This window comes from Epinephelus moara, chromosome 21, assembly GCF_006386435.1.
Source record: "Epinephelus moara isolate mb chromosome 21, YSFRI_EMoa_1.0, whole genome shotgun sequence".
NCBI classification, from domain to species: domain Eukaryota; kingdom Metazoa; phylum Chordata; class Actinopteri; order Perciformes; family Serranidae; genus Epinephelus; species Epinephelus moara.
In genome coordinates this window covers 28,307,063-28,320,353 of record NC_065526.1, presented here as the reverse complement: position 1 = coordinate 28,320,353, position 13,291 = coordinate 28,307,063, and the positions used below count along the sequence as shown (strand labels likewise).

Genomic DNA, 13,291 nt, shown 5'->3' with positions numbered 1-13,291 from the left:
TGATCACAGAAAAATTGTGAATGAAAACAGTATTTGTCAGAGCAGCAGAGCGGTATGTTCGACATGACTCGTGTTGCACTGATTGCATAAACTGTGAAAATGTACATTTTACAGAATTTGCTATAAGAGCCATTCAAGTGCAGATAATTTAATCTCTTCCCTCTTTTGCGTGTTCTGGACACAGGCTCCATTATTTCAATACCAGCTTTTATGTACTCCATGTGAATGGATAATAATATATCATGTGGTATTACATCATAAAACAGCAACACTCTGAATGAATCCTATCTCCTAGGGGCTTTTAGTTCAACATAAAAAGTCAAATATTACTTATACCCCTCAGTCCCAGGCTTTGGATATGCACCTTGAGAATAAAAATGATTGTGATGGTGGCGATGGAAGTATTCCGTTCTACCTTTTAATGCACCGTTCCTTACCTGTGTTGGTCTCGGGACGAGGGGTGAGGTTAATCTCGTCGGCTACTGTTAAAGGAAGGGGAAGGAAAGAGGAGAGGGATACAAACATTTGGGGTTCAGTTAGTGCTCATGACATTCCACATGCAACATCCAGGTAGCGCTGCAAACATCACAAACTGCTTCATCTCAATTAGGATCGGACGCCATGCGAGACAAGGAGGTGGGGGAGGAGTGGGGGGAGTTGGGAAATGAAAAGAGGGTTTGAGGATAGCAATCAGACTTGTTGTGATATCAACACGGCACAGAGCGGCAATCTGGTCGGGAAGATTAGATATGATTATAGAGAGTGCGAGCAGAGAGACTGTTGCAGCCAAAGCAATCAGCGACTGTTCGAAGCCATTTCAAGGTGAATCAACACAGTGAAGTTCTTGACTTTGGCAAGAGATGCAGAGTCTGTTTCCATACAGAGGCAAGGGGGTGGAATACATTTAAAATATAAGGAACATGTTTGAAACATGGGGACGTGCAGGGATATGTGCAAAAGTTAACAGGAAATCCGACTTTTCTTAGTTTATCAAATGACTCTACAGAAATGTGTACACAAGCCTTGAATGCTTAATTTTCCAAATGGAGATTACACATCAAATCTCATATTCTAAATCTGTTGGGGGGATAAAAACGGCAATTTTACCACTCGGCTTGGAAGTTTTGTGATCCTGGGTTTACCCCAAGTGAGTAGTTATAGTCCATATCATGTTCTGAGCACCAACAGTGTATGGCTGAAGAGAAGCACTGTACCTTAACCGTAGCACATCTTAAAAATTGCAGAATTGGCATGTGAGGGAAACGAGCAGGCTAAGGAAGGACAAAAATGACTTTAAGGATATAATATCTTAGTCTCCGACCGACGATATGAATATGTTCATATTTTGTGACTGAAATCAAGTGAAGGTTTTCACATTCCCCCTCCGTCCCTTGGACTGCAAGTCATATCCACCTGGAATCTAATGAACATCCCACATTATAGAAGGCACGTGGACATTTTGAAAATTGTACCTAGGTCCATGCTCTTGGACTTGCGTGTCTTGATGATCTCGAGCTGAGCGGCATCTCCAAACTGCTTGGTGCGTTTCTCTGACATGCTCTGGCGTCCGAAGCCTTCCCTTTGGAAAGCGCCGTCTGGATTATTTTCATCTGGATTCACAGAGCTGGGATAAGGGTTTGACAGAAAGACAAGACTGACTTTATTTCTCCAGTACAGGGGAAACTTTCATAGCCCTACATGGAAGTACAAGAACAGATGATTAGTATAGTAGTATAGTAACTAACATTTTTAGCATTTTCTTTATAAAATATGGAGACTTAAAATGAAAATAAATAGGAGGAAGTGCAGAAGGAGGCAACCTAGTCCCATCTCATCAATACCTGAGCTTGGTCAGTGGCCCTCAGCGTCAAATACCAATGCACAGATGCAACGGGTGGTGGCATTTTTTGACACTCCAATTAACTAATGTGGTCGTATGTATAACATTCTATGCTAGTGATATATTTCATGTGACGTTACATAAAGATAGTAACAACGTACTTATTTTAAGCCAAACTGTCATGCTTTTTTCCAAACCTTACCACATTTTTTTGTTGCCTACACCTTAGGAAGTAAACCTAAAACAAAGCTTATACCTGCATTCTAAGTTTATTCTAAAAAGAGACTGAATACATTTAATGAGTGGGAGTTTATCTGAAAAAGACACAATGCATGTAATGAGAATAAACTGACTCGACCTCCCTGAGCATTCAAAACTGACACTGGAGGGGTACCTAGAGTGTCACAGTTGGATGTGCGGAGCCACTGATTAAGTGTCGGTATTTGACGAGTTGGGAGTGAGAATGTGTTTCACAAAGAAAAAAGAAGAGCCACCGACATGGCACAAAGACAGGGCTGAATGAGGCGACTAAGTGAAAAAGGTTCATAAAAGTTCAAAGAACCTCTCTTGTTTTGAACTCATAGGGTTCACAGAAGGAAACAGAGGGTGAACAAGAGATGGACGGGAATCTAGGAAAGAATTAGAAGAGATAAAAAAAAAGTGGAATAATTAGAAAAGGAAGGATTGGGGCGATGAGAGAGTGAGTTACAAACAGAAAGACAGCATGGGGGGAAACAATTAAAGAGAAAGACAGAATGCTCAGAGAATGTAAGAAAAGAGAAAGACAGAGCTTTAAACAGAAGAAAGTAAATGGGTGGCAGAGAAATAATGAGAGGCAGTGAAAGAAACAGATGAAAGTGAGACCGACACAGAGGAAAAAGCTAAACAAAAAATTGTATTAGAGGAAAGACGAGGCAGTGTGGGACAGATAAGGCCGAGAGATAAGGCATAGGGAGAGAGTTAAACAAAAGAGGAGCAAAATAAGATATGAAAAGAGTAATCAGGAGAGGAAAGTGAAGAAAGAAGAAACAAATGAGACACAATGAGAAACCGAGGGATGTCTTTGGAAGTCATTGTATAGAATGATTCATGCTATGGTCATCTTAGGGACTAGACTATCACTTTATTAAAAAGGGTAAGAATAAAACGTAATTTATTGGATGATCTTATAATGATCAGTTGCAGCTCTAAGTTTAAAAACACAACAGGCCCCCAGCAGCATCGTGTCAGAACAGGGGTCCTTCACATCAGGCTGAGAGGCCAGTGCAGAAAAAAGCTGCCCCAGTGAGCTCTGCTTACAATCAGAGGGCAATCAAGAAAAGAACACACTTGCCCAAATATACTCCAACCAACAACAAAGGAGACACACTGACCTTGTTCAAATAACAAGCTTTTAGAAGGTGAAATAAAATAAAAGTATTTGCTACGCAGGTAATTCTAGGCTTGTCCACAGTTTAAGACCAAAGCAAAGTGAGTCAAATGTGGTGCTACTGTTCAAACAGTGATGACAAATTGACCTTAAAATACTAACTCTATAGAGAAACTCCTTAGCTTATGAGTCTACATTGTGTTGAAGAAAGACTCTGAGGTAGGAAAAATCTAAGCTTTGCCCACCTCTCGTTCTGAGGGGGCAGCTCTTTGGCCCACGGCGGTGTCATGTCAGCGGAGAAGCCCACATCGTCGTGGGAGCTGGACGATGACTGGTCAGAGAGGTGAGACGGGAGGAGGGGCGGCCGGTCGTCCTCTATGATCACAGTGTCATCCTGCGGCATGTTGACGGTGGGTGAGAGCTGGTAGTTGCCTGGAGGAGACAAGATCATTTTTATTTATTCCACTACTCTTTTCATTCATCATAGACAGTCAGCTGTCTCTACGAAGTTTCATATTCAAAGAGTTTTCCCATTCTTCCTACTCTGTAAGCTGCCATGTTCACATGACTTATGATTGACCAAATCGATATGTATAAATAATAAATGATTAATGTCAAGTTCTCCTTGAGAGTCAAGGTGTGTGTTTCTCAAGCCTAGTTCTGTCTGATGCAACATCATCAACAGTGAGAAATCTGTCATACTAGAAAAGATCAATACACTGTAGATTCAATAGACCAAAACACAATGAGTCTGTCTACAAATACCTTAAACCAATGGAAAATAAACTCTGTCATGTGTTTGCTTGATTAAAATCATCAGTAACACTTTACTTGAAGGTATCTACATAAGAGTGACATGACACTGTCATAACTATGACATGACACGGTCATGAACCTGTCATGAACATTATGTACATGTCATAAACGTCTATGACTGCTGTCATTAAGTGTCCTTCGGGTTTTGTAATGACAAGTTGACACTGTTTGGGTTGTCTTGATTATGACAACTTGACATTCATCAAAGTGATGTCTTTGTCATGACAAGTTGACATTAAATTTGTTTGGGATGTCCTTATAATGACAACTTGACATTAACCAGGATGACATTACCAGAAGATGTCTCTGTCATAACAACTTGACATTAACAAGAAATGCACCTCTTTTTGTGTTGATGTCAAGTTGTCATAATCAAGACAACCCAAACAATGTCAACTTGTTATTACAAAAAACGATGATGACACTTAATGACAGCAGTCATAAATGTTTATGGCATGTACATAATGTTTATGACAAGTGTCATGTCACCCTTATGTAGATACCTTCAAGTAAAGTGTTACCAAATCATCTTATGTGCATCCTATACTTAAAGGAGTGGTTCGACATTTTGAAAAAATGCACTTACATATAGCAAGAGTTGGATGAGAGGATAGAGACCACCCATGTCTGTACATATAGGGCTGGAGCTGGGAAACAATTAGCTTATCTTACCGTAAAGACTGGAGACAGTGGAAAACAGCTAGCCTGGTTCTTTCCATTGTTCAATTTGTGGTTTTAGAGGGAGTTTGTGTAACTTTTCCTTAAAAAACAGTTAATCCACATGGTCAGTCCTTTTATGTTCTGGTTGCCTGGCATGGTGGTGGCAAGACTTCAGCAAGATAATGTTTCTGGCTGCTGTTTTGCTGACACATAAAGCACAAAACTCTATAAAACCCACAAACTGTTGTTTTATTTTGCACAAATAAAACCACACAAGATAAATCATGTTAATCTGTAAATTGCAAAGATGTTGGGAGGTGTATTTTTTTTTCAATTTAGGAAAAGGTTTTGCTGTTTCTGCTTCCAGTCTTTATGCTAAGCTATGCTAATCACCTCCTAATCCCAGCTCTGTGTTTAATGCACAGTTATGAGAGTGATATCAAACTTTTCATCGCACTCTCGGCAAGAAAACTAATAGTATATTTTCCTAAAATGTTTAACTATTCTTTTAATATGCTGTTAAGCTCTTCAATCTTCCCACATGAATCAGATCCATTCGACCTCTGCTCTGCTCAATGTCATGCCTTTTGTCATGTGCACACAACAAAACCACAGTTACAGAAAGATTAACATTTCACCAGTATCTAAGAGGAACATTTTCATGCTCTGCTTCTTCTCACTGCTCAGTATAATGTATACAATAAATATGGATATCAATGATGAATCACCGCACAGCTGCTGAGAATCTGCACAACGACCACGATCACTGTCAAATGACGCATGACGTGAATCAGCATATGCATAAATTATGAGAGTCACACTAACACAGCAGTCTGTTTCGATGCTGAGTGAGAACTACATAAATGTGATTAGAAATAATATTTAATTGCATGTTGAGGACATGTGATGAATATTTCACCTTTAAGTGCAACAGGAATTGACTGAAAGAATAAATATATGGAAAAATAAGACTCTGGTCTGACAAAATGATTCTTATTTTTTTCAGCTCCTTGGAGGATAACAAAAAAAAAAAAAAAAATCATCTACNAGAAATAATATTTAATTGCATGTTGAGGACATGTGATGAATATTTCACCTTTAAGTGCAACAGGAATTGACTGAAAGAAAAAAATATATGGAAAAATAAGACTCTGATCTGACAAAATGATTCTTATTTTTTTCAGCTCCTTGGAGGATAACAAAAAAAAAAAAAAAATCATCTACACAAAATAAAACACTTGTAAAATCTTAGAAAAAGCTGGTCAGTTACCCAGCTCTTTGCACAACACCCTCAGGAATGAATATATTTGTGACAGCCAACTGCTGTATTAAGCATGAGACTGCTGGAACTGTTTAATGCTCCAACTACAGGAAAACGAGATTACAAAATTAAGCAAAAAATAAAAATACAGGGCAACTTTTTAAACCACAAAACATATTTTGAAGTTTAAAAGCAGAATGAAACTGCTCCTGGCTAATCAGCTTATACCAAGTAGAGTTTGGCAGCAGGCACAATGGTGTCCCTATGTCAAAACACTATGATTAATTCAAGCTGTGCCCTCACAAATAAAGATAAAAACTTCCCTGCGCTGAGGCGAAAAAATAAAACAGTCCCCTTTCTCTGCCTCTGAAAAGCAAGGCTTAAAACCTCCCATTGATATGCAGCGCATGACTCTGTCTTTAATCTGTATTTTGAAATTGGGAGCGGGGGGGCTCCGCTGCATCAAAAGAAGGGCAGCTTCAATGCGTCATAAAAGCCTTGTGCACTGAGCTCTGGGAGAAGTTTGTTTGTCTTTAGAAAGCGTTAGGCTTTAAAGACGGAGACCTGGAGGTCTGAGCCAGGCCTGCTGTTTGTTTCTCATAACCGCGCACCGAGGGGATCAATGTGCTACTGGGTGCTGCTGCTTCCAGCCAGCGTGGGTGAATGACCTGATGTAAATGGAGCTGAAAGGAGGAAGAAAGGGGGGACAGGATGGTGAGAGTGTTAGTGTGTGTGAAGGTGGTTTAAAAAGTCATCTGTCACTGCTCTTTGTCTTTTTCCTTGAATAATAAGAAGTTACAAAGTGTGCTTCTATTCACATTAACCTACTAATGCAGTTTGTACTTTCTTAACCCTGTGTTTAACTGTTTAACTCTGAGTGTTCGTTTTTTCAAATTTGAGAAGACAACACAAAACTTGCAGTTGTTAAAATGGTAAAATAATCTCATTGATATCTAGTACACTAGAAATGCACTCCAAAAACTCCAAAACATGTTAATTTCAGTTGGTTTGGTTTGCTTCAATCCATCAGTTACTTGCATCCTGATACACTGATTGTTGTGTCAGGGTATGTTTACACATTTATGTTTGTATTGTGGTACACATAAACATAGATTATGTAATTAATTTAACATTCTAATACACACACCCTCTTTCAGCACGGTCTACCTAAAACAAATCAACTGATGATTGTTAGTTGCAGTGCCCGACAGCTGGATCCTTGCGATGTCACAAGATCACGAAGGAATTGCAAGATTACATAATAATCCATCTTGTCACCTTTCAAGTAAGTAAGACTATAGAGAGATTATTAACATTTGAATAGTAAGTAAGAGGTAAATACATGTATACATGCTGTTTCTTGTGAGGAGCTACTGGCAGCTACAGGTGTGTTTTAGGTGTGTGTGACAAAGACACTCAGAATTCAAATCAGATTTGGCCATCTAATACTAATATTCAACTTTTTTTTTTTTTTTTTTTCCCCCCATGTAAAGTTTTAAAGTTTGAACAGGGTTCAGCAGGACTTTCAGTGTGACAGTGGTATTCATGTAATGTTGTAAACAAGCTAATAGCACTAACATGAAATCGTAAATGTGCAACAACGTTTTTTGCCACCACTAGATATCAAACAAAAGCCAGCCACTGTCACATTATGTGACTGTGAGCAGTGAATTCACCACTTCCAAGCAGAAGAGAGAATGTGATGCTATTTCGGAGCCTTAAGATGGAAAGTTTCTCCTCCTCTGTGCCGCTGCATCACGTCTGCAGCTGACCGTACCTGAGAGTAGCGTGAAAATCAAGAGTGCTAACTCTAACGAGTTAGCTTACGCAGCAAAATCTGGGGACCAAAACATCCCCAGAACTACACTGCACAGCACACTGACTACACTGACTAGCAAAAAGTGGGGTCTCCAACTGACAAATCTCTGTCAAGGGGCAGCATCAGGACAGAGAGAGAGAGTATTTCTCCATTGAAAGAAGAGTAAAGAACGACACAGGTATTTTTTGATGGAAAAGATGTCTTCGCTGTTCCCCCAACTAGCTGTTGACTCGGACTAATTGGCTCAAGTTTGCCTGTGATAGGTGGTGATAGACGATAGACGAATCGTTCATACAATCACCGGCCAATTATTTTTTGAAAGTATCCACCCTTTCAGGGTTTCCAATGAAGGCTTCTTAAATGGCTCTGAGACTTTTTGCGGAAGTGTGTGAGACCATGTGGTGTTGGATCATCTGACCCTTTGGACAGAAAGTTTTTCAGGATAAACTGCACTGTAGAACAAACGGAGTAGTTAAGGTAGGGAGACCATATTTAGACAGTATTCTTACGGTTTCTGGTGTAAATTCTGCCATGGGCAGTACCTGGGTAGTTTTTACTGATGGACATTCTTCTTGAAAGTGACAACAAAAGCTGAAAAGTCGAGAGTCTAAGCAGTTTGTTAAAGTTCTTCAGAAAGTAAATTCTTAAGTAAGTACCACTGTTCAATGGGAGAAACAGTGGGGGGTCAAAGGATAACATGTAGGGACACTGTTGGTGCCTCCAATGGAAAATGAGAAAAGTTCTATTTTTAAAAAGTAACTGATATTGGAAACCAATTATCACTACATTTTTGACCAAATGCCTTGACATCGATATTGTGATTATATTGGAGATTTGACTATTGGTGCTTGCACAACATATTTACACAACAATATTTTTGAGTTCAGAAAATTACATCACATTACTGTTATGCAGCCTTTAAAACCAAAAATAACAACATTTATGATATTAGGATATCCAAAATCTAAGATTATATCTAGCTCCATGTCACTATATCAACATAATATCAATATATTGCCAGCCCTAATGTGCATCAGGTAGATCTAAGAATGCATCTTTGTGTTTGTAAATGAGCATTTATCACACACACATATTAAGTGTGCTGGACTGCATCTGCCAAAGTGTGTGAGTGCATGCCCTTAACATGGTCAGACCTTTCGTGCACTAACTGAACTGTTACAGTGGCTTCTCTTCATCTATGTGTGTGTGTGTGTGCTCCTTCAGCCCCCTCCCGCTGCGTGTGTTTGTTATTCGCTGAGAATTTGGGAGTCCGGGTGAGTCCTCTAACACAGCATGGCCACTTCTCTCTCTCTCTCAGACCACACGCACACACATACACTTCACACACACAAAAGCGTCCACACACACGTGCATTCACAGAACCACTTAATCCCATTTCCCTAAGCAGTCCAATGCGCGACACTGAGAATCCCATCAATGTCACAGTTTGAATCACTGCAGTACAATCAACTGGCAGCTACTGAGTAGAAAGCCAATGAATCTGTCAACTCACTAGCCTGGTAAAAGGAGGGGGAAAAAAAAGCCTCTTTGTTTTAGTGCCAGCACCCGAGGGCAGCCATCCGCCGGCAACAAAAGCACTGCCATGTGGACGGAGCGCACACCCATCACCTGAGAATCAAACCAAAAAACACACATTATCTTTCCCAGTGGCTGTAATAATTTCTGACTGAGCTGCAGTGAAACAATAGGTGGCATTTCATTTGAGATTCTCTGCGAGAGTCTATTATCAGATGCTTTTTGTGCAAAACCACTGAATACTTGAGGGCAAAGGGGGGACATGAAATGGCCAGGAGGAAAGAAGGGGGCTGAACAGACTTTCTAGATGAAAATGAAGATAGCAAGAGGTGAGAATAACACAGGATGAAAGACATGCTGAGGAGTTTTTTTTCTTCTCTCTTTTCATTTTGTCTTGGTCTATTTGCATAATTAGTAAGGAGGTTATTGCCAGGGGTGCTGGGCCTTGAAAGCTATTGGCCTACAGGAATAATTAAGTCACTCTTATCCCGGGCATCTTCAGAGTGCAGAAAGCCAGCAAGTGATCTAAGAGCGTGCATGGGCCAAAACCCAAACTGATATGTTCTGAATGGGAATGATGTTGTCTTCTAAGAAAGCCTAATGCATGATTTATTTTTTGTGGCACCCTCACGAAGAGAGAAAAGACTTATTCCAAGCAACTGCGAAAAGACCCCTGCAGCGCTCACACACACACTTTTATTTATTCAAGGGAGGTTTGCTGAGCAGGCAGAGCTCTGCTTCGTATTCACACACGTTCACATCTGGGAGCTGCCAAGTGCATCTACAGACTTCTGCTGTTGGCTTCCGAGCAGCAGCACTGCAGCAGCTGAGAGCCGGGCGTCTGCTTTTCCAGACCATTCCACGGTATTTAAACCCAACATGACACAACTGTTTCTGTTTGTGAATCACCACATTTATTAAGACGAGAAAAAAATTACCACATGTGGCAACAATAAATAAGCTCCTGCATTCTCCTATAGGAATTTCAGGACCACACAAGTTAGAAGTTACAGACCCTTCAGCAGCTCTATCATCATAAATACAAGCACGGCGCCAAGCATTGGCCAAACTACTGAAATGTATTTTAAAGGGTTGGTTCACCCAAACAAGTCTGGTGGAGTGTGGCTGTGGACCTAGTTGTGGTTTTAATTGTCTATGTTTTGAGATATTTGAGATATCAATGACGCTTAATTAAATTGTATTTGTGGTGTTCACTGCATTGAAAAATAAATGTATAAATGTTGAGCCGAACTATTATGTTTTTTCTAAACCTTGCCATGTGTTTTCACTGCCTAAACCTAACCCTGTGCTTTTGTTGCAAAAGGAAATAAACGCAAATAGGAGATGTTTTATCGACGTTGTAATGATATTTTGAAAACGACTGTATGTATCTGACGAGCAGAAACTGTACATGTCTTGTGAAAAGTTAAAAACATAATGCATGTAAGAAGCATAAATTGACACCACGTCCCGGAACGTCAACAACAGACGCAAGAAGATACCTAGCATGTAATATGGAGACGTGAAGGTCCACTGACAAAACAGCGATATTTGACAGGATGGGATAGGTGTTGGGAGTTTCTCATTGGATCATGGCCAAATGGCAGGCCATTTGAGATTTCAACTCATCACTAAATATACTGCGAAAAATAATTAATTAAAATACCAAGAGGATGGCGTGTGGGTTTGGAAAAACTGTATTTTGATGGTAATTTAACAAACAACTTGGGAACTCCAGTGCCTTAACTTCATTGGCAGATGCTAGACCTTTAAGGTATCGACCGAGTACTACTGAAACTTAATAACTGCATTTGATTCTTTTTGCTCCCAAATCTAGGGAAAAAATACAATTTATATGGTTTTCTTTCATTTAATGGGACCTGTGATTGGCCACCTACTGCAGCAACTACAGCACATACAGCCTTTGGTTTGGTGAAGTAGAGTGAGCCAAGACGCCACTAAATTGTTTGAGAACGCCTGTAGTTAAAGCAGAGAAAGGTATCAAATAAAGTTCTCTATTACCATTTTAAGGATGCTGGTATTGTAATTTTTAAACAATACTGAGCTTTAGTACTTAGATTGAGTACTTACATTTGATACAGTTTCATTTAAAAATCTGGCAAACACAAATTCTTTACTAATCCAATGTAAAGTTCTGCCTTCGTTCCAGCAAGTATCTTGTAATGTGTGTGTCGGTTGTCTAAAGCTCCAACTGGGGGAGCTTGTTTTAGAATAAATCTGCGATTAATAATATAAATACACCTATAAAAAGCTGACCACAGGGAGATGCCCAGCTCAAACCCGAAGGCTGCTGGCCTTTATCCTGTGCGTAGCCCACAGTGGCAAATTAAACAACGATTCAAATAAAGCTTTAATCCTTCCCCAGCCTCTCCAATCTCACTTTGACACAAAACCACAGAGTGACGTTCTGGGAAAAAAAAATAAAAATCCACTGCTTTGATATCTCAAGGTCAAGCCAAGCGCATGGAAAAATGGACCAAGTTTTATTACCAACGTGATTTGAACTGATTCAGAAACCACACGGAGGAAGAAGATCCAAAATATTTTACATGACAAATTGGGGTTGAATTTTCCCTTAGGTGGTCAGGGGGAAAAAAACACTCCACTGGGCTGATTAAGTGTTTAATAAGCAGGAAAATGTCTCATGTGTCTGTGATAGTTAGTAATAATATAGTGCACATCCCTCCACGGGCCAACCTCGGAGGTTTCTTGCATCTGGTGTCCCGTCTTGTTGAGGTTAGGTGAAATATTAGAAGAAACAGGCCTCTCCAGCCACCCTAACATCTTAATTTCCCTGCTCGGCCCTGTCAATTTGTAGTGAACACAAAAACACACATGACGGAGGATCAAAAAGCGGCAGGTGTTGGTATATGATGAGTCAGGGGGCACGTAGTGTCTTTTTAATCCTCAGAGGATGAGGGTTGGATGTCACTGAACACTATGACAGCAGTGAGGTGAGGTCATTCAAGGTGAGCACCGCCATCTTTTGTATAATCCTTTTGTGTTCTTGTGAAGGTTGATGATTATTTACTGATCCACATTTTGAACAACATTTAATTTTACTGTAGGGAGGATTGGGGGCAGAGGGACAAATACCAACAGCAACTTTGAATTTGATCTATCATATTTGCTTCCTTCCAGTTTTGTCCGCTGCATTTCTTCACTTCATCTCTGCAGCTTTCTGGTTTCGTATCTATAGGCATGTCTAGCTGGTAGCACCATGTTGTTCCTCTACTTTTATGTCTTTAATGACTTAATAAAGCACTTTGATAAACTCTGGCTGCTATAAAAGCCCTAGACCTGTAAATACAGGCATCACCTCGTCTGGTCGGCTTAGTGACAATGATCTTGTTTGCCACTGTTGAGCAGTCAGCTGCTGTATCTCCTGCATATCTGCCTTGTGCTTTCACTCCCGACCCTGTACGCTCATTATAAACCCTCGCTGTTTGTTAAGCATGGATGAACGCAGCCACTGTGGCAGCGTGCTGGAACTTCACCTATTAACACTTCCTCTGTCAGTCATAACTCACACTCATTTTTTTTTTTTTTGGTTTGAACTAACAACACAGTGTCAGTGTCAACCAATTTGCATGAAAGGAAAACAGAGTTCACACTTTTACATTTATTATGTTGCATTGATTAATGAGGGAGAGTTAGTTGGAGCTAATTTAAAAAACAGATTAAAAGGTGGTGCGCCAACTCTTGCTCGGCTTAATTAATTATCATTTAAGGTGTATTGTTTATGGTCTTTTCTCGACTTACTCGCAATAATTCAGCAGAGGACGTGGTCAAAGTATTTTCTGTGGCGTAAATAATACGGATAATTTGTTTTATTGAGAAATGCAAAGCAAAGAAACAACTGCGGAGGACAAAAGGGACAAAGATAGTTGTGTCATTTTGCTCTTTCTTGTATTTCACGCAAGCAAGCTGAGCAGTTACACCATCTGGTGCACAGAAGCCTTTCTTTGA

General features: G+C 40.0%; 1 protein-coding gene across 1 annotated transcript in view; it reads right to left on the bottom strand.

Moving 5' to 3' along the window:
- LOC126382469 (partitioning defective 3 homolog) overlaps window positions 1-13,291 on the bottom strand; it is a 289,875-nt gene that overhangs the window by 95,012 nt on the left and 181,572 nt on the right. The window contains exons 16-18 of the mRNA XM_050032353.1: window positions 3,455-3,641; window positions 1,473-1,624; window positions 438-482 (exon numbers count right to left, since the gene is read on the bottom strand). Coding sequence (XP_049888310.1) covers window positions 438-482; window positions 1,473-1,624; window positions 3,455-3,641 — 384 coding nt within the window. The remainder of the gene's footprint in view (window positions 1-437; window positions 483-1,472; window positions 1,625-3,454; window positions 3,642-13,291) is intronic.